The 19,999-nt window shown below is 38.6% G+C and overlaps 1 protein-coding gene across 1 annotated transcript in view; it reads right to left on the bottom strand.

Moving 5' to 3' along the window:
• Positions 1-346: 346 nt before the first annotated feature.
• The window catches only part of AKAP9 (A kinase (PRKA) anchor protein 9), a 72,523-nt gene continuing 52,870 nt past the window's right edge, over positions 347-19,999 (bottom strand). Inside the window, 20 exon segments of the mRNA XM_010018914.1 lie at positions 347-595; positions 1,413-1,552; positions 2,308-2,428; positions 3,174-3,259; positions 4,247-4,479; positions 4,879-5,079; positions 5,627-5,812; positions 6,636-6,744; positions 7,582-7,787; positions 9,488-10,156; positions 11,041-11,191; positions 12,207-12,426; positions 13,159-13,303; positions 13,905-14,093; positions 14,976-15,167; positions 15,594-15,712; positions 16,480-16,543; positions 16,971-17,474; positions 17,848-17,994; positions 19,066-19,999. The exon segment at positions 19,066-19,999 is cut by the window's right edge and continues 32 nt beyond it. Coding sequence (XP_010017216.1) covers positions 552-595; positions 1,413-1,552; positions 2,308-2,428; positions 3,174-3,259; positions 4,247-4,479; positions 4,879-5,079; positions 5,627-5,812; positions 6,636-6,744; positions 7,582-7,787; positions 9,488-10,156; positions 11,041-11,191; positions 12,207-12,426; positions 13,159-13,303; positions 13,905-14,093; positions 14,976-15,167; positions 15,594-15,712; positions 16,480-16,543; positions 16,971-17,474; positions 17,848-17,994; positions 19,066-19,999 — 4,660 coding nt within the window. The 3' untranslated portion in view covers positions 347-551.

Here is a 19,999-nt window from a genome sequence, read left to right as displayed (position 1 = left end):
GAAGCATGAAGTCGTCTTTATTTCAGTACTTTGACAAAATACCCATAAAATTCAAAACTTCTACCGTTACAAAAATAGGTCTCTACAAGTGATATTCTGTCTGCGCTGCCAGTAGCAAATATTACGAGAATCATGTAACTTCAGTAGCCTTGCCAGAAAAAGTGCAAGTAAACTTCACTGAATGTAGCTCCATTTCATTAATATGTTTCATCTTTGCACCCTTTTGATAAATACACACTTCATAAGTTAATCATTTAAATTAGCATTCCACAAATATACATGTAATTTAAGGGGGGAGAGAGGGCTGGGTTGTTTCAGGGTGTTTTTTTGTTTGGTTTTGGGGTGGTTTTTTGCATGAACACAAAGTGCCTATATACATAAATCCCAGTCTGCGGGGTGTGCCAGGATGGACCTGTAATACAATCGTACAGCTGTGTTCATCTTGGTCCCACAATATACACATGATAAAAAGCACAGAAAGAGCATGGATTTATGGAAGGCAATCCATGAACATCCTCACTGCCAGTGCCGGAGCTAGTGGAAGGGGGGTATTATCTTCTCATACCCACGTGCAGCTGAGTGTAGGAAGTCGAACCTGTAAGATGGAGAAAGATTTTCATCAAGGTTACCTGGAATGAGAACACAAGGATTCACCAATGACATGTTACTCAGCTGAACAAGCATAAAAGATGTTACATGGGAAATCTAAGAACAAAACTTCCTCAAATGATGGATTTTACGCTGAGTTAAGACTTTAAGACTGTAACCACAAAAATCAAGTTTGATAAATAATGCCCTATTGACCTGACAATTTTCTTGCTGCGTTCCTTTTGCAGCACAAAAATTACCATCATCTGTGGGACAAAAAAGCTGCAACTGCTGTAATCACAGAGGTAGGGGAAATTCCCCGTGTACCCCCACATCCCAAGCTTTTGGGTACATTTTGGCACAGGCTGCCCAGAGAAGCTGTGGCTGCCCCATCCCTAGCAGTGTTCAAGGCCAGGCTGGACGGGGCTTTGAGCAAACTGGTCTAGTGGAAGGTGTCCCTTGAAGCCCGTGAGCTTCAAGGTCCCTTCCAACCCAAGTCATTTTGTGATTTTTCTCCATCTAGCTTAAACTCTTAACAAGATGCCAACTGAATGCTTGCTGCACATTTATTAGAGATCAGGGAACGTGGAAGTGTTACCGATAAACTCAAAACACACGTGTATGTCTCCCTTCAAAGAATCTTACCATTTTCTTTTTAATGAGTTTTTTGCCACAGAGCTTTTTTAATGAGCTCAAAATAGCCTCTTGTTTAAGGCTGAAAATGCCTAAAATCAAAGGAATCTCAGAGACCCAATGTACCCTTTCAAACTGGATCTGTGCCTGCAGTACCCAGGAGTCACAGGGAGGACTGCCTGAGCCCTCACCTGACTGCACGCTGCCCAGTCGCCTTTGCAGGGCCTCCAGCCGGTGGATGTAATCTGTTAAAGCTCTCTCAGGATCATAGTTCTGCAGCTGAGAACAGGCAAACGAGGCTGGGTTGAAGTCGGTGTGCATACTGGGGAACCTGGGGGCAGAATAACACCCGTATGTCCAAAAATGCACAGCTTCAAGTAAAACATACCAGCAGATGCAGCAAACTATGGCACGCATGGACACCGCGCGAACCCTTCACTCACCCACACGGTGGCCAGCATTTCAGACCCATGCAATCTCCCTGCCACTTACTGCCCAAGCCACCATACTGGCTTCCCCAGAGAAACCACTTTTCCCAGTGGCCTTTCATTTCTACCCTACCTGATTTGTTGCTGCTTTTCTTTGGGACAAAGACTGAAAAGAAAATTCCTACCGAAACTGCAGCAGAAGCTGTGGTAGATTCAAGTTTGCTTTTCTATTAAAAAACTTGCATGAACAAGGACACAGCCACCTTTACAGGATTCTGTCTCTCTTCATTACTTTCTACAGCTTTCAGTAAGAAGTGGCTAAAATAGGTTAAACATTCTTTCCTGTATGAACTCTTATGGTTGCCACAAACTAAAGAATCTTGAGGTGGTTTATCTAGAAATAAACCTATAACCTACCACCAGCTCCGAGAACATGCCATGAATCAGACACAGCAGCAGTCTGTAAGCTTTGGCCTTGATCAGGGGGATGAGTAAACACACAGCGAAGGCCTGAGATGTAATTTGTTACGTATTCTTACAAAACAAGTCAAAAAAATCTTAGAGCATCAAGGATTACAAACCTTAGCAGTAGGTACTGATGCACTGATTTAGTTAAACAGTGTTCTGACAGAGAATAATCATCTAAAATAAAACATACTTATGTTGAAAGTTTACAGGAGATCTAGGACACTCCATGTCTGACCTGGATCTATAGGAATGCCTTTGCTCTCCATAAAGATCCATGCCACCAGAGAATGAGTCAGGCCGCAGTTCATTACCTAGAAGTAGAAAAAATAAAGCCTTGACAACTAAACAAAGTGACACCTTTTGCACTTCACAGGGAATCTCAAACATGAGTTTTCTGTTTGCACATCACAAAAACAGTGTTTAACAAATGTAAACCACTTTCAGACTGTGTCAGGTAAAACCAGAGGTGAAACCTCGGCCTTGCTGATGTTATTGAGAAAATTCCCACAGACTGAGCGGGACAGGGTTTTAGTGCAGACCCACATAGCCAGGAATTCATAAAGAAGCTTCTGATTCTCCTTAGGCGCCTACCAAAAAGCCAAGAGAAAACCAGAGTTCCCAAACTTTTAAGCTATAACAAAAGAATGACAGGCTTTTGTTCTTGAGGGAAAGGCCAGGGAGGGTTTATGGGCTCTGGTGCCACTGTCCATCCCTGTCCTTGGCATCTCCTTTTAGATCTGGAGATGCTGATCTCTTATGAGAAACCAAATGACGTGGCTAACACTCCATAGAGAAAGGTGCCGTATTTTTTTTAAATCCCACCCACAATGGAGCAAAACAAGTCTGAAGAGAAAGGAAATAGACCTGTGTCTGTGCTGAACATGGAAACTCTCAGAAACCTGAGATATCGGTTAATCCAAGCAATTACAACAAAAGGAAGGGGGAACAGCACCCCACTCATTCCATGTGAGGAAAACAAAAATTAAAACCCATCCCCATTAAGCAGTGGTGTGACTTGTGGGACCATTTATCAGCCATAACTGGACTATGATTTACCTGTGTTCTGGCTAAAGATATCCCTATTGACACTTAGTACACCAGAACCTGTAACTCTGTGCCATCGATGAACCAGGAACTTCATCCTGCATTTCAAATAAAGAACATAAAATACTTCAGGATAAATGAAATACTCTGCTGCTTGTATTCTAGAAGGCAAAAAAATTTCTTGAACACCAAGCAAAATTAATGGAAGGACATGTAAAACCTGAAGATGAAGTACAAAACATCCTTATAAGCATCCCTAAGAGAAACATCTTTTGTCCAAATCTGTTTTCAGCTTTACCTCTGCAATTCCAGAGGGCAGCAGAGGTGCTACATAAGTCCCAGTGGATAGCAAAGGGCTGGAGCACGTAAGCAACAGGGCATCAGCATTTCAAAATCATACTAAACATACTTTTTGCCCTGTTGCATCCCCAAAATTGTAACTGCTGAGACCTATGGCTAAAAACCTCACTTAAACAGGTACATGAATAGTTCCTTTAATTTACACTACACACAAGGCTCTGATTAGTAGCAAGTACAAGTGCTTGGGGATTCAAACTGTTGTGCAGAAAGGCTGCTAGCAACATGGCAGTACTATGGAGTAATAACCTTCACTTGCTCTTCCTCATCTACTCCTGTTCATCCTCAGCCTGAGACATAGTCTTGCGAACTTGAAAAACCACCTAGATGGATAAAATGAGTTCATAAATCTGTATTATACTTCCCTGCAAGAATTTAACCTTTAAAGGAAATGAAGTTGCAGAAAATACCTTTTTAAATAAATGCATAACCTAGAATTGCTTTTTTTTCCTTAATGTTATGACTGTATCCAATTTTAATCCATTTTTGAGTATCAAATACAGAGCCCTTTTCAACTACAATCAGGTTGCTTCTTCCTATTACAGATTTTATCTATGCTCTGCTCAACTTGTCACCCTACACAGCATCTACTATATTCATGACTACCAAAAATGTGTAATTTACACAGGACAGAACATGACAGGTTCTAGATTTAACTAGAGAGCTAGAACAGGATATACTAACCTGCACAGTGATACCTGTTTGAAATCTAACTTCCTCCAGCTCACCTTGAAATTGCGATGGACACTCTGACTGCAGAGCGAAATCTTGTAAACCCCTTCGAATGGTGCGTGATGACCTCGAGGTCTGTGTAGGAAGGCTGCCCGCCCATCCGCGCGATGAGGGCCAGTGTGGCTTCCTCGCACTCCTGGAATCCGCCTAGCAGCAGCAGCAGGTACTTCTTCTGGTAGATGAGAGCTTTCCGAAAGCTCTCTGCCCGCAGGTATTTGCCATAAACTCTCTGCAACAAAAAGAAAAAAGGCCCCATAAGCTCCAAGAATGGCTACAGTTCTAAGACTTTTGACATCATTACTCCTAAGGCATTTCCATGATGATTCATTGCTCTCTGTCATGGAGAAGACAGTACTACTGCTTGCACTTGTTGAGTGTAGCTTCATAATTTGAGGGTCATCTGAGCAGCAAGAAATAAAACACACACTAAAAGAGAACAACATAGGTGTTTGCAGATCATTCTTGGGGAAAAAAACTAAGAGCCAGGTATCTGAGGATGAAAATTTCAACACTGAATTAGTATCTCTTTACTTAGAATAAGCAGAGCGAACACAACGAAAAATAAGCCCAAATCAAAATGAAAAAAAACCACGGCTGTAGTTAGTATGTGGCAGCAAAGCCTTCCTACCCGTAAAACAGCGTTTTCAGAATCTGATCCCAGTTCTCTGAGGAAAGCTTCGCTCCTGAGCTCTGCTCTCAGCCTAGAGAGCTCTGTGTCGGCTTGTTTCAAAGACTTCTGAAGTGACAGCTTCTCTCTGTTCCAGGTTTCCTTCTCGGAGGCAACAAGAGTATCGATATTAACTCCAACATCTGATGAGTGCCTGGAAGACTGAAGACAAAAGAAACTGAATTTGAACCACACAGTTTGGAAAAGCTTGAGCAGTGTCATTCTAGTCACTGCTTTGGTGGAGAGCTTATAAAATTAATGAGAGAAAAACTACCCACTCTTTGGATCTGAGGCCACCCTTGCATTCTAACACCTCAGAAGCAGTGACTTAAGAGCCCGATCAATGCCCTAGAAAAACAGAGCTTCTCCAAAAAACATCCCCCTCATTGGATCATACTAGCTTCATGACCTTGAAGCTATCTGGATCTATTTGCCACTCACCATGGTGATGAGGTACAGCTCAAAAAGAGACACACATGGAGTTTAAAAGAAAAGAGCAGTTAACAAGAAACTGGGTAAAATCACAAAGTTTACAGTAAACAGAATGAGTTGAGATGTACTGACCACAGGACAAGAACAACTCATGCCCATTTACTCTGCAGAGGGAAGCCAAGCCAGATAGACAGCTTGATCACTCTCACTTGGGTGATTAGAATAATGCTTTTCTGCCTGTATATACACCATTATATCAGCACCACTACAGACATACATAGTCTCCAGAAAGTTGTCTGTGCTGGTATCTTCTCAGTTCTTCCTCCAGTTTCATAACAGCATTCCTCAGATTATTCTTTTCCTCGCTCAGCCGGCTGACAAAGCCTGTCAGCTCAGCGTTCTGTCTCAGCAGCCTCTCAGTCAGTGAGCTGGATGGTGTCCCTGGGGGCAGCACTAGCTTCAGCTTAGAAGATAAAAGAAAACCAAACAACTTGTATTAGACTCAAGTTGCAACTTGAAAATAACTGGTTTAAAGTGAAAAACTTCCATAGATAATGACCATAACTTCTTAATAACTTACATACAGAAAACAGGTGTACATGTAACCTACAACGTAACTTTCTCTTCTATGCATACCCTGTGTACCACAGGAGAGTGTTTTCACACAAGCTCAATTGTACCAACTATAACAACTTGCAAAGCTTTTCTACAGTGTTTAAGATTTATCTAACTTAGAAGAAAAGCCTCAAAGCTTTTTTCAAGTAATGTTGAAAACACTTGCCTAAATGAAGGTAAGGACCTAGCCAAGCAGTCAAAAATCACATATGGCTGAACTCTTTGTCATTTCACTCTTCACATAGGTGCACACTACTCAATCTGTGACTGCCTTTCCTTTAGTAAATAAAGGGCAGTGAAGTAAATGTGTTGCATCAATACGATACAGTAAATATTAAATGTTGGTTCTAATATTGAGAAGCATTGAGCAGTTTCCTCAGTTACAGAAATATTGCTGAAAGGAAAATATTTTTTATTAAAGAAAAATCAATGATATTCAAAAGTTATAATTAAACTGGAAAAGTTTCAATTTGAAAGTTGAAAATTCACTTTTAAGGCAATTAAAATTGAAAAAAAAAAAACCAAAAGGGAAGAGGTTTTTACACTTCAACTCCAAATCACAACACTCACTGCAGCAGATTTTCCTCTATAAAGTACAGACTTAACAACTCCTTGCTGTTTTCCCCTCACATCACCAAAACTCCTCACCAGTTAGAACACTGCACTCTCACCTCTTCCAGATAGGACAATCCGGGCAGTTTTTGCAGCTCTGAAATAACTTCTTCAATAGCGTTTTGTATTGCAATGAAGTCTTGGTCATCTGCTGTTTCAAACTGCAATCTGAATGAAAAGCGACAGTTTCAGCAGCAGGTACTAGTTTGACTCCCCGAGCCAGCCTGACGGGACTTCACACACACCAGGAATTTATCAAGTCACTTCAGCATCGTGGCTGAGGACAAGGCAACATTTCCAAGTCTGCTCAGTGACTCTACGTGAAACTGGCTCCATTTTTTATAAAGAATTTACACAGAACAGTTTCCATTAATTTGGAGAAAAGAATGTTTTCTACATGAAGCACATTCCAAAATGTGGTTCCTCTTCCCACCAGTCTGCAGAATCCATGTGAGCAAAATCTTAGGGTATTTTCAACATACAACACATTTCGCTTTACTCAACTGTTTCGGAATGAATATTTAATATTACACCACCACTGCAGCAAAATACAGATTTAAACCTCCAATGGACCTGGTACCATGCTATTTTTTTCCTTAATGAGATAGTAACCTGAGACAATATGAATCAACATCAGCTTCACTTGACCATGAAATACTATTTTCTTTTCCTGGCGGAAGCAAGGGTGATGATTCGCAGCAGTAATCTCTACATTTGTGCCCTTATACAGTGAATTATTTCATTACTAAATTGTTTTTAAATGATCTACCTACATAACACTCAAATAAACCTTATCACTTTTCAGAAAAAAAAAAAAAGAGACAGTTTTGCTGTAACTTATAAAGGGCCACATTAAACATGTAAGATTTAGAGCAGCATTTGATACTCTGTCATCCTATCTTACATCAGCGTAGTAACTAGAACAACCTCAAAATCAGTTAAAACTTAATTTACTAGCTTGCTGGTTGCTATTAACAAAACCAAGTAGCTGAAGACTGGGCTAACCTGCTAGCAGCTTTCTGAGCCAACTGCTTCAGCTTTGGAAACGCATTCTGCAGCTTTTGCCTGACATTCTGCAGAACTTCAGTAGCAGCAGAGAGCTCTCCTCCTCCCGTCAGTGTGGGGTAGGTTGATTCATTGGTCTCAGCTCCTTCCATTTTTTGCTGGAGAACCCATCTTCTTGTTCTGTCATTAGGTGTATCCCAGGTAGTCTGGAGATAAATATGTATTTATATACATATAGAATGCATGTGGTCCAGCGCTTTAAAATGGAAACATTTGATTCTGAAACACACTCAGAAACTGAAGAACAAACAGTTCTGACACAGAAAGGAGTTTAGTGTGACTACACTACAGTTGTAGCATACCACTGAACTATCTGTGAATGGTATAGTGTGATGCATCTCTTGACTAAGATCTAGCAATCATACAGGTACAATGTGAATCCATTCAACAAGTTTGGCCAGCAGGAAGCCGCCAAGCTTTTTTGTTTCTTCCACCAGCAGCTCTGTTACCAGTTGTGCATGGCATTTGGGCCACTGTGCCCATATGTTTTGGTGACCAGATCATACCCAGGGGAACAGGCCCGGAAAAACCCACTATGGTCACAGAGGTCAGTCCACAGTCACGGGCAACCATACCATTGATGCTTCTACACGTGAAGAATTGAACATGTGCTCCTCACCCTCACTAACACCCCCTGACACCACCAGCCATGGGAGAACTGTTACAGCCCTCCCAAGGAAACCCGAGCCCACTGCTGTGCCTTTGGGTATCAGGCCATGGTGTGGTACCAGTGGAAAAAAGCAGGGTGTTGCAAATGTCACAGGAAGCAGCAGGAGATTCCTTATTTGAAATTCTGGGCAGATTCTGGAAAGCAGATCATACTGTTTGCTGCCAAGAAGGGGAAAAACCTAACAGCCACTGCCAACCTGATCCAAAGACTCTTCATTGACTGCAGTGCTGGAAGCTACCTCCAATCAGAAGAGAAAGGAGCACAAACTGAGTGTGACAAGAAGGCCCATGTTATCACAGGTATCAATATACTCAACAGCCTGCATCTACCTGTGGGTGCTTCCCAATGCTTCAGAAGTTTTTAAGCCAGTAGCCAAATTAAATGAAGAGAAAAATTTCCTTTCTGGCTCCAGAGACAGACAGCTGCCAAAAACCATGGAATAATGGCAAACACGTCGTCAGCAAAAAGGCAAGTCTCCTGTCAACCCTCTCCAGGACTATCCACACACCACATACCTATACCACACAACACCTACCTCTTATAGGGCAGTTTCTGAAGAGTTTTAAAAGGAATTTAAAAAGAATTGGAAAACTTTCCAAACCTTTTATGAGAGACAAAAGCTTACAGGCAACAGTGGGTTCAACTTTCATTCATACAAACATTAGGCTAAATTCTTTATTTTTTTACCTTGATTGGTTCTTTGTTTGCTAACATATACATATTCATGTATACACTTGTTTGATTACTTACTCTTCTAATTATTGAAGTTGTTGGAAGACCATTTCTAAATGTTTCAAAGACCACTTGCGGTTTATGAACTAAAGATTAAGAGAATTGACCTGGAGCACTCCTGAGCAGAAACAGCTCATTCCTGCAACTGGGTGCAGGGAGTATTTTTCTCCTATTCTGAGACATGAAGTGTGTGTATACATTGAGGTGCATTTCTCCTGCTCACTTTCCTCCTTACATAACTCTGCAACTTCATTCTCAGAGGATGTGTGTGAACAGTTTTAGGTAGAAAAACTGGAATGCTTTCCCTTTCTCTGGTTCCTGTATTATGTAACCTGCAGGCTATTTTACAGATTGAGTAAAGGCACAGTGACACACAATGCTAATTGATCAAAAGAGTTAAAAGCTAAATTGCACAGTTCAGTATTACACACAGTCCTACTGTACCTCATTTGTATTGTGGCTTGGCATCCTTTCAGCTTCCCTCCTTCCTTCGTTTTCCTGCTCTTTTTTCTGTAGTTCCTGGATTATTTCCTGCAACTTCTTTGTTTCATTCCCTAATTTAAGAACTTCTTGCTTCTTTTCTCCAAGCTGCCACTGAAGGTCTTCTACTTTGGACTCCAGTTCATGGAGTTTCTTCTGTGCTATTATGTTAGCATCTTGTTCTGCTTGTAATGCTTTTCTCTGGATCTGCCTTTCTTTTTCCATTTGCTGTCTCACTTGCACAGATTCCAGTTTATACTTCTCCATCTCACTTACTAACTCCACTACACGGTCATGCTTTTCATCCATTTGTTTCTGCAGCTCTTTAAGTAATTCCTCAGATGGGTTAGGTGTTCCAGCTTGCCCCTTATCTTCAGCACTTTGAAGCTGAGCACACAGCTCCTTTTCCCTTTCTAGGGCACTGCTTATTTCGAGAGCTCGAACCTTCTCTGATTCAAGAAGCACCTGCAACTCTGAATTACGGCCCCGCTCACGTGACAGCTGGGCAGCACTGAGCACTTCTTGGGATTCAATTTTCTGCTGCAGATCAGCTGACAGCTGCTTCTCTTGCTCCAAAAGTTTAGTTAACTCTAAGTTCTTCTGTTTTTGATCATCAAGTGAAAATTTTAAATCCTTCCATAAGAAAACAGAAGAAAAGAATTGATGAAAGCCATTTGTGTATACTTTCTGTGTTACCTTCTGCAAATAGCAAATATGCTACCTCTACACATTGCTTGTAATGGGTTTTGCTAGTCACATTTAATGTGACAATACTCTGAATGCTGCAGTTACATCTAATATTAAAATATATTACAGGTGTCTTTATCCTAAACCCAGATCATCTCATAGAAGATTTGTAACATATACTTTTAAATGAGATACAAAAAAATGCAGTTCTGAAGTTGAATGTTCTAAAACTGTGAAAGTGAATTTTGGAAGTTAAGATTTCAAGATGTAAGTAAATCTGTGCTGTTAAAGTGACTGTTTTTTTGTCTTAATACTTGCACTAGGATACATGCTCTCTCCCTCACTGCTTCAGATGCTGCAAGGGATCAGAGGGACTTGGTGCATTTTCTTCTACCATAAACTCCTTAGTTTGGTTTTCATGAGGAGAAACACCTGACTTTTAAAATGGAAACAATGTATCTCCTTAAATAATACTCTTAAATACTATATTTTATGAGTTAGGTTGTGGTGGGGGATAGGTGTAGCCACATTAGCAGTGCCCTGTCTCCTTGCATATCTGAAGGCTATTATGCAAAGCAGAGTATTTTCATCTTGGCCCTAAACTGGCAGTTATGAAATTCCTATCGATTTAAATGGAATTTGCATCAGGCCTTTTTCTTTCTTTGCCACACAGCTTCTATACATCTTTTTCCAGCTCTAGATGATATAATACTGCTGTTGAAGACAGAACACAGAACACACATTGGACAGAAATGTAAATTGAGAGGAAGGGTTAACCAAAAAAGTAACTGCGTGCTCCTTGATCCAGGCCATTTAGGACTATGGAATACCTCAAGCTCTTCTCTTCCTCTTTCCTCACTGCGTTCCATTCTAGCTTTTTCCTTTTCCAAAGCCCACTGTAGCTCTCTTGATTTTTTCTGTTCGCTTGCCATCGTATCCTTGAGGATATCTAGCTCAGCTGCCTTTTCTTTAACTTCAGTCCTAAAAAGAGAAATGGACAACCTCTGGATTAGAAAATAGCTCTAATCCCCATCACGGTAACATTAGTTACTTGATATTTCTTTCATCTTGTGCACTGAAAACACTGCTTGTGTAGCAGAGTAATAGCAAAAAGCTAATTTAGAAAAAAAAGCCTAACTAAAAAATAAAAATGGAGGTGCATAACTCAAAAAATGACAGCAAGTGTGTCCATACAATTGGTACTCCATACTGATAACTCTGTAGCTGCCATTTAATATTAATTAGTGGCTTGAAGGCAGCTAGTGTTAACTTAATCCAGTCACTGGCCAAAATATGTACAAATGCAGGGGAAATACATCCTGCTGCCATGTCTCTCAAAGAAAAAAAACTAAAATTATGCTCTGAATTTTTTTTTCCCCAAATAAATTTTGTATCAATTTGTAAAGGAATCTAGCTCCTTATGGAATGTAAAGGTTGTAAGGTAATCTGTAAAGTGATACCAATTTAAACTCTGTCTTGATTTGTTATCTCTGAGATGAACATTAAGATACATGGGCACATCCATCTGGTAAAGGCATAAAGAATAATGGCTTTCCTGGGCGCCAAATATTTAGCCTGTCACCTCTGCTTTTGACCATGCCAAAGCAACACTGAGAAGATACGGAATTTCATATGGAAGTATTTGCAATGTCATATTAACTCTGCAATATTTTTCTCTACGTTCAGTTTTAGAAGCAGCAAAACTTTTAATAAATATGGTATACTTATTAGCTTGTATACAGCAGTCTAATGTGTCAAAATTTGATATTAAATCATTAAATCAAACTGTGACATTTTTTGACAAATGGAAGAGAACTCTATTCTTTGCCAGATATGTTTTGCAGAAAAAATGAGAATTTTTTTACATTTATTTTATGTACATGTAATTTACATTACACAATACCAACTTCCTTAATAAAGTCAGTATTATGATTTCAGACAACATAGAAAAAGATATCTTCACTGTCAACTCAAAGTTTGGCACTGAAATCCAAACCTGATGGTTTCTAGGTCCTTGAAGTGCTTGTGCTGTGCTTTAAGGGTTGCTTCAAGTTCTAGTTTAGCTTGTGCAAGTTCATTCTTCAGCTCAGCACCCATCATTCTCTCTGAATTCAGCTGTTCCTGTAGCTCAGCTGCTCTGTCCTTCATGCTCCTGAGCTCCACTTGCATCTCCAATATCTGTGACTGCTTCTGCTGCATATTATACTCCAGCATTTCTAATGAGAGTACCATTAATATGGAAATTACTTAGTAAGCAAACAACACTATTTGGGTAATTTACCCTAGCACAGAGAATGATCACAAGGCTATCACTGAGAGTGGTATTTAAAAACGATACTTTCTTTAAATAGTGGAGTGCAAGCAAAACCATTCCCTTTATACTGGAATAACTTTTGTATTTTCTAAGAAGTCACTTCAATTTTTAAACTTCTCTAAAAGGCTATGTGCACAACCGTATCAGCATGTATCAACCAGATTATGATGAGCATAGCTGAAGTTAGGTGTGTATGCATATTTGTGACAAAACACTGATAGTAAGCATTTACTTGATTTTGAAGTAAACCCGTTTTCTGAACTTTTTGTTTTTTCATTCTAATTGCTTCTTGGTTTGCTCATTATGACTGACTACCCAACTTAGAGAATTTCAAAGCTGATGAACCTAAACACTGAAGCGCATACATGGAAAATAACCTTGAAGTACAAGCTCAATTTTTATAGCAATTGAAGTAACTTTGTATCACTTTCAATTTGATACAAGTTGTAAGAACACTGGACTATGTCTTCATTTTTGCAAAATCAGTCCAATAAGAATAAAAAGATGAAAAGTATGCATTATCAGAAAGAATAACAAAATCAGAGAGCAAAGTAAGTCAGTAACTTTTTACCTACAATGTTACGAGCACTGCCGTGAAAGCATTTGGAAATACATATATTACCACAGAAGTCACCTTGGCTTTTTGAATCCATTTCTTGTTCTCTGTTTGGATTATTTTTCTTACTGTTCATCTGAGCATGTAAGACTTGAATCTCCATCAGCAAGCTTCTTCTGTCTGCACTCTGAAGACAGTCCATTGCTGCTCTCTGGTTAGTAGCCTATTAGCATCAGAAATGTTTGAAAGCAAGCTCCAGATTTTATTAGTCAGTCTATCATGTGGATTTTACATTTACTTACATATACTCAAAACATTTTCAATTAAGTCATAATTAAGCCAATATTATAATATTGGGAAGAACTGCTCGTTATTTTTGTATTTCAGTACTAGGCATCAAAATAAGAGAATCGTAAGAGCTTTTATGGTAAATTTTAAACTTCCTCACTAATCCTTCCACGTTCCAGAGGAGATAATTGACCTCTCTCTGTCCCACAGCAGCCTTAGCATGTTCTATTCTTACAACTTGCTTTGTACAAGCTACCTTTTCATTTAGACACTGTAACATAATTCTAATTAAATTAAGGAAATCAAGCTCAGGACAACTGTGCTGAATTCAAATTGATCTCTGAAAGCTGTATTTTTCCTATAGCTTGTGCATCCAAAAATGTTTTTTCCTTGCACCTTCCTACAGGCTTACTTAGTTTTCATCCTTATGCTGTCAAAACTACTAGTAATACATATATTTTAAAATGGATTTATACATTCAAAATTAAAATCTAATTTAGACAAACACACTTTGACTAAAGTATGGTTTATATTACCTGCTCCTGTAGTCTGTGCTCTAACTGATTCATCAAAACCACTGCATCTCTTGTGCCCAGTTCTGCAAGTTCAGTTTGAAATGCAGCAAGAAGAACATTTTGTTCTCTCACAAAAACCTGCTGAATAGCATGCAGAAGTTCTCCTCGCCAGTCTGAGACACCTTCAGGAGATTCAGCACTTGCATAAATCTACAGTGGTATAAAAACAATTTAAACAGCAGAATTCAAAGTTTCCATTGAGAATAGTCATTATCATTTCATGTGAAGTGTGTGTTTTCAGTGGAATATTGAGCTTTCCTTACTCAATAGCTACACAACATTCATTCATACAAATGGATGTATTTTTTGCACGTTATGATTTCTTCTGCATATACGAGTGCTAATCGTTTACCTGTGTCTTAGATGAAAGCAATTTAGCTTTTTATAACTGAAAGCTTCGCCCCATGTAGTTATTATTTATGTTATTGTATGACACTAACATTTTCATTTTTATGATGTTACAGGTATGCTCCTAGGCTCCCAACAGAGCTATGTGGTAGTGTGCAGCTACTGTGTATGAAGAAGATTTCATTTTAAACTGATATAAAGTTAACCTCCCCACTTTGCCTGCTGAAAGAGTGCTGATGGTAATAGAAACTACTTACTTAAAGCCAAAAGTCTAACTGGGGTAATTAGATAAACAAGTCCTAGTAAGTTTTAAACATTTTTCCCCATCTTTTCTCTCATTGCAATCTCTTTTTAATAGCATCCAAGTGTTACTACACCAATATATAACAACATTAAAAAAATCTACTTTAATGGCTACTGGAAACATGCTTTCAAAATAGAACTATTTTGAAAAGGTGGATTATACAGTCAAAAGCTACCAACGCACAGAAGAACAAATGCAAGCTACAATTTAGATATATTTTATTACCAGAAAATGTGACACGCTGTTTTACTGTATATTTTTAAAATCTTCTGCCTTACAACAGTGTATTCAGAGCATTTAAACCTGAATTGTGAATGTGCCTTACAAGGTAATCATTAATTATTTTTTATTTAGATAGAATCTTATGATATTATTCGTACCTCAGCTTCTCTATGAAGTTGCATTTTTGCAATTAGGTCTTTCAAAGATGAAATGGTGCTTAGAAAAGCTTTTCTTTCCTCAAGCCAAGATTTTGGCTCTTGCTTGAGAGGTGGCATCTCCCTTTCACCATATGGAAATTCAGTGAGAGACAGCACCTGTATGCCTTCATGATGGACTGCACACAGCAAACCCTAGAATGAATGAATAAAGAAATCAGTAATGACAGTCCTCATCATAATAACAATCTTATTCATTTACTTTTCATAATATAGATAATTACTCTATACCTGTAATAATAGAATCTGTAAAATTGTGTAGTACATGCCTCTGGCATTAACATTAATACACAAAAACTACAAGAAATCATTATTAACAGTAGTTGTATTTCTCAAAATAATAATTGAGAACACGCCTACAGTTAAACCCCCTCATATTTAACCTAATTTAACATGCAAAAATGCACACAATTTATCAGATGTTTTCTAAAATGTACTAAAATAACTGACACTTCAAAACTTATCTAAATGGCTCTCTTTTTACTAATCAAGCTGCAGCTAATCCAAATTTTTGGTAAAATCACTCTTGCTCCATAATAAAAATGATATGTTCTATTTTACCTTAATTTTTTTTGGAAGTAAATCTGTTGAAGTTTCACCTTCATCTATTCCTTCAGATATTGTGTCAGACCCCTGGGTCTGGGCAAGATACATTCCTTGACTCCAGTCTGAACTGGAGTCTAAAATAAAAGGAGAAAGAAACATGAAAGCTGGATTACAGTAAAACTTTGAAGAAAAGGCATCAAAAAAGTATTTTTTTGTCTGCTGTTGTAACGGATGGTTTCATGTCACCAGAGTTGGTTTTAAGTCTGGAGACTATCTGGTTTGTACTGTTTCTTTTTCAGTTTCAAAGCAGTTACAGCAAAACAAAACTAAAAAACCCAAACCAAACAAAAAAAAAACCAACCAAAAAAACCTAAACAAAACCCAAATCAAACAATCCAAAACCCCAAAACTTAAAAATCCTAGTTTATTTGTAAAAGAGAAACAACTTCTGCACAAACGCTTCTGTCAAATGACTCCCTCCTAATATGCTTAGGCTCTGCGTATGAAAAGGACCATACAATCGATTTTTATTGCTCTTGGAGAAGTCAGTACTTATCATCTCCCACTGCTAGGGAGTTGTAGCTTTTAAATTCTACCAAGAGATGATGAAGCCATGCTGAAGAGGTATGTAAGAAGAATGTAGGAACTTCAGTGTGAAGAAAAAAGTTAGCATCGAATGCCTTGACTCAACCTACCTCCATCCTAGCAATTTTCCTTCCACAGCAAATTAATAGACATGGCACGCTCAGCACCTTTTGCTAGCACAACAGGCTTCTGCTTAAATCTAGGGAGTAGCTGCTTTTATTTCTTAGAACACAAACTCTTTAATGGTAAACTTAATATTAAAAAAGCATATTTAATTAATAATGCTGTTTGAAATATATAAAAATAAGTTTCTTACCACTGGAACCTCCATCTCTACCTTGATATGGCGGAGAACGTGCTAATCCAGAAACTGGGATCCCCTATATTTAGAAAACAGAATAATCAAATCTTTTATCACCCCATACCCACTCATCACAAGAAGGGAGCCAATTTTAAGGAGCAGGAAATAATATCAACCTCTTTGTCTAGTTTCCCCTGCAACCAAAGTAATCAAAATGGAGACGAGAAAGATGGCACTCAATAGGGTTACCTACACTTGTCCCCACTTCACAGAGCAGGACAGGTCCACAGTAGTAGCATAAGGAAGCATGTGATAGTTAAGCACACTTTCCAAATTAAATTGCTGAGGAAGGGGCTCACAATCTATCCCTAGACTACAGAAACATTAGAATACTTAGAAGCTTTATAATGAACATGTGATGGTTCACACTTAACAGACTTTACATGCGAATTTCTGTAGCATAAGTGAAAGCACAAACCAAAGTAGTTGGTAAAGAGGATACATACCTCTTTAGCTTGTAGAGTTTCTATTACTTCCTTTAAAGTATTACATTCTTCAGTCAATACTTGCACTGCAACAAACTTCTCTCTCTTCAATGCTTCAGATTCAGAGATATGTCTTGTCTCCATATCCATGATTTCAGCAGCATGGAGTTCTTGCATTTGGTCAATTTTTTCAGTAAATTCTCTTATGATCTCTGCAATCTCTTCTGAAGAACATCCACTTTGTAGATCATTTTGGATTTCTGCATTTTTAACAAGGACTGGTGAAGTTTGGATACAGCTGTTCATTTCCATAGTCTTGTCTGTTTGCGATGATGAGCTTTTTCTAATTGGAGTAGGCTCACTGGCTAACAAATCACATGAGATTTCTGCATCCTTTTTGCTTTCAGGTTTTGCCATTTCCTTGTCCTTTCTCATGTAACTTGTAAGCCTCTCTTCTGCTTGAACTAGATTCTCTTTGACTTTGCACAGATCTTCCTGAAGATGTCTCAGACTTACTTCTTTCACCTGTAAATATGGAGAATCTGAATTGCAGTCCTTGCAAAGACTTTAAAAAAGCATCTAAAACCCAAACAGCTCTCTATACCATTAGAGCTCAGTTTAGTCCTATATTTAAAGCAGTTATGACACATCATAACAAATATCAACTCCCAAGAAATACAGCTCGAGATCCACTGTTGCACAGTAGTGGCCTCTGGCAACAAGTGAAGGCTTGGTCTACAGCATCAGTTCTGTTCCACTGACAGTAGGTACTAAGTAATTGTTTTTCTTAGTGGCATTCTCAGTAGAAGACCAGAAAAACCTACAGCATACGTATCTGCACACTAGGTCCTGCATAACCATTTCCTTTAAAAACAATATAGAACAATCTGGTTCTTACTGCTAGCTCTTGCTGAAGTTTTTCTGCCTTCTCTCTGTAACTGTTCAGTTCTTCCTTAGCAGCAGCTGCCTCTTCTTTAACTTGCTCTAGTTCAAGTTCATGAATAAGCACATTTTCTTTTTGACTTCCCATGAGTTGTGCTCCTACCTACATAGCAACAGAAGATACGGAAAATGGTAAAGAATCCTACAAATAACCAAGTATTAACAGCACGGATCACTTTCACACCAACCTACAAACGTCATGAATGAGAAGACCATAGGGGAAAACAAATGTATGTTACTTGGATTAACATAGCCTCAAAAACTTCAAGACTTAAAGACCATTTTCCTAAACTAACTCCCACAAACTGGACAAGTATGAGAGGAAAGACTGTCTTCTTACAGTTTACTGAACTGCAAGGAGAAATTGGCTACAGCATACAGAAAGAAAATGGAGGAAAGTGAACAGACAGTAGGAAATGAAATCTGATAATACTTTTAAGTCTGTAAGGTATTTATGACATTCATTCAATCTATATTTGGATGAAGGTCTTGGAACCTTTTCTGGTCCAGCACTCAGCTCCATGATGTCTCTGAACTCAAGAGTTTCAATAATTAAGCCCATGTTTGGGCTATCAAGTATAGTAAACTTTGACTGAAGGTTTTAAATTCAAAGGCAACACAACCAGTGGTGGATGGCAATCAGGACAAATGTATGCTGGTAAAAACCACTGATGGAAGTATCTTTGGAATCAAGAGAGGAAAGCAAGAAAAAGTAAACCAAAATCAAAACACACATAAACAAACACTGTACCCTCTGTCCCCACAAAAAAACCCAAAACCTGTACAGACAGAAACTCCTGTCACTCACTTACCATTCTGAACCCTCTCACACACAATCATTATCATTTTAATTTTTATCGCTCTACCATGCTATGTAAAATTGTCGTTCACTCCATTCTATGTGAAAGAATAAGAAAGTATATGACCAAAACTTAAAATCACCCTATATTTGTGAAAAGGCAAAGTGCAAAATGGAAACTAATAGTGAGATTCACCTAAAAATAACATCCTTCTCTTCTTTGTAACACCAGGAGTAATACAGAAACAAAAGTCTACTCTTCACCGCAGAATATTCCTATTAGTAGTCTCATTAAGAAGCTTTTCATTCAGTATAGTTTACATAAAGTAACAGATTTTAGTGAAACCAAGCCAAAAGAAAATGGCATCTAATTACCTGACATGCCTGCATTTCTTCTTGCTTAATGTATTTCTGAATCTCTCCTTTGTGCTTTTCTTGAACCTCTTCTAGTAATTGCTGGAGTTCTAAGAGTCTCTCTTCTTTCACTTTAGCTTCCTTTTGTGCAACTTTTACATTTTCTTTTTCTAGCTCCAAGTTCTGATTTACGGTGGCCAGTTGGTCCTCTATCTCACTTAGCCTCTGTTTTAAGACTGAGAATTTTAATTCCGTCTCATTTTCAGTTCTATCACTCAAACCTTCTGTTTGGGCATTCTTGCTTGCTTCCTCCACACATTTTGAAGCTTCCTGCATTTCCTGCATGTATTTCCTTTGCTCTTGAACCGCATTCAGCTGCACCTGACTCACAAGAGCAGCAGCAACATTTTCCACTAGTATCTTTTCCAGTTCTAAAACTCTCTTTTTAAGTGTTTCTCTTTCAGCTTTGCCTTGCTCTTTCAGGGCTTTAATTTCATTGTAAGACTGGCACAGTTCTAAATCTTTTTCCTTAATGCATGCCTTAAGTTGCTGCAGCTGTACCTTCATCTTGCTAATAGCGACTCTTGTGTTCTCATCTGAAGACCTAAGCTGGGATTGATCTAGCAACTCTATCTTCTCACATAAGCCTTCTTCCACATTTTCAGTGCTCCCATCTTCTGTGTTTTCCCTATCACCTTTCACCAGTGCACACTTATATTTCTCTGTTAGTCTTTCATGCTCTTTTTTTAATATACTTATTTCTTGCTTCAGCTGATTCACTTTTAACTTTGTTTCCTCAAGCTCATTCTTTGTTCGAGATGCCTCTACATTTGCGCTTTCTACTTGCTTCTCCAAAGCTTCGTTTTCTGCCAGAACTGTTTCAAGGGTGTGTTTTAGACTGTCAGCATCTTCCTGAAAAGCAGCAATGTCTGCAGGTACTGGTGGTTCAATATTT

The sequence above is a fragment of the Nestor notabilis genome, unplaced genomic scaffold, assembly GCF_000696875.1.
Source record: "Nestor notabilis isolate BGI_N333 unplaced genomic scaffold, ASM69687v1 scaffold5047, whole genome shotgun sequence".
NCBI classification, from domain to species: domain Eukaryota; kingdom Metazoa; phylum Chordata; class Aves; order Psittaciformes; family Psittacidae; genus Nestor; species Nestor notabilis.
The sequence above is the reverse complement of the archived record's forward strand: the minus strand, read 5'-3'. Positions and strand labels throughout refer to the sequence as shown.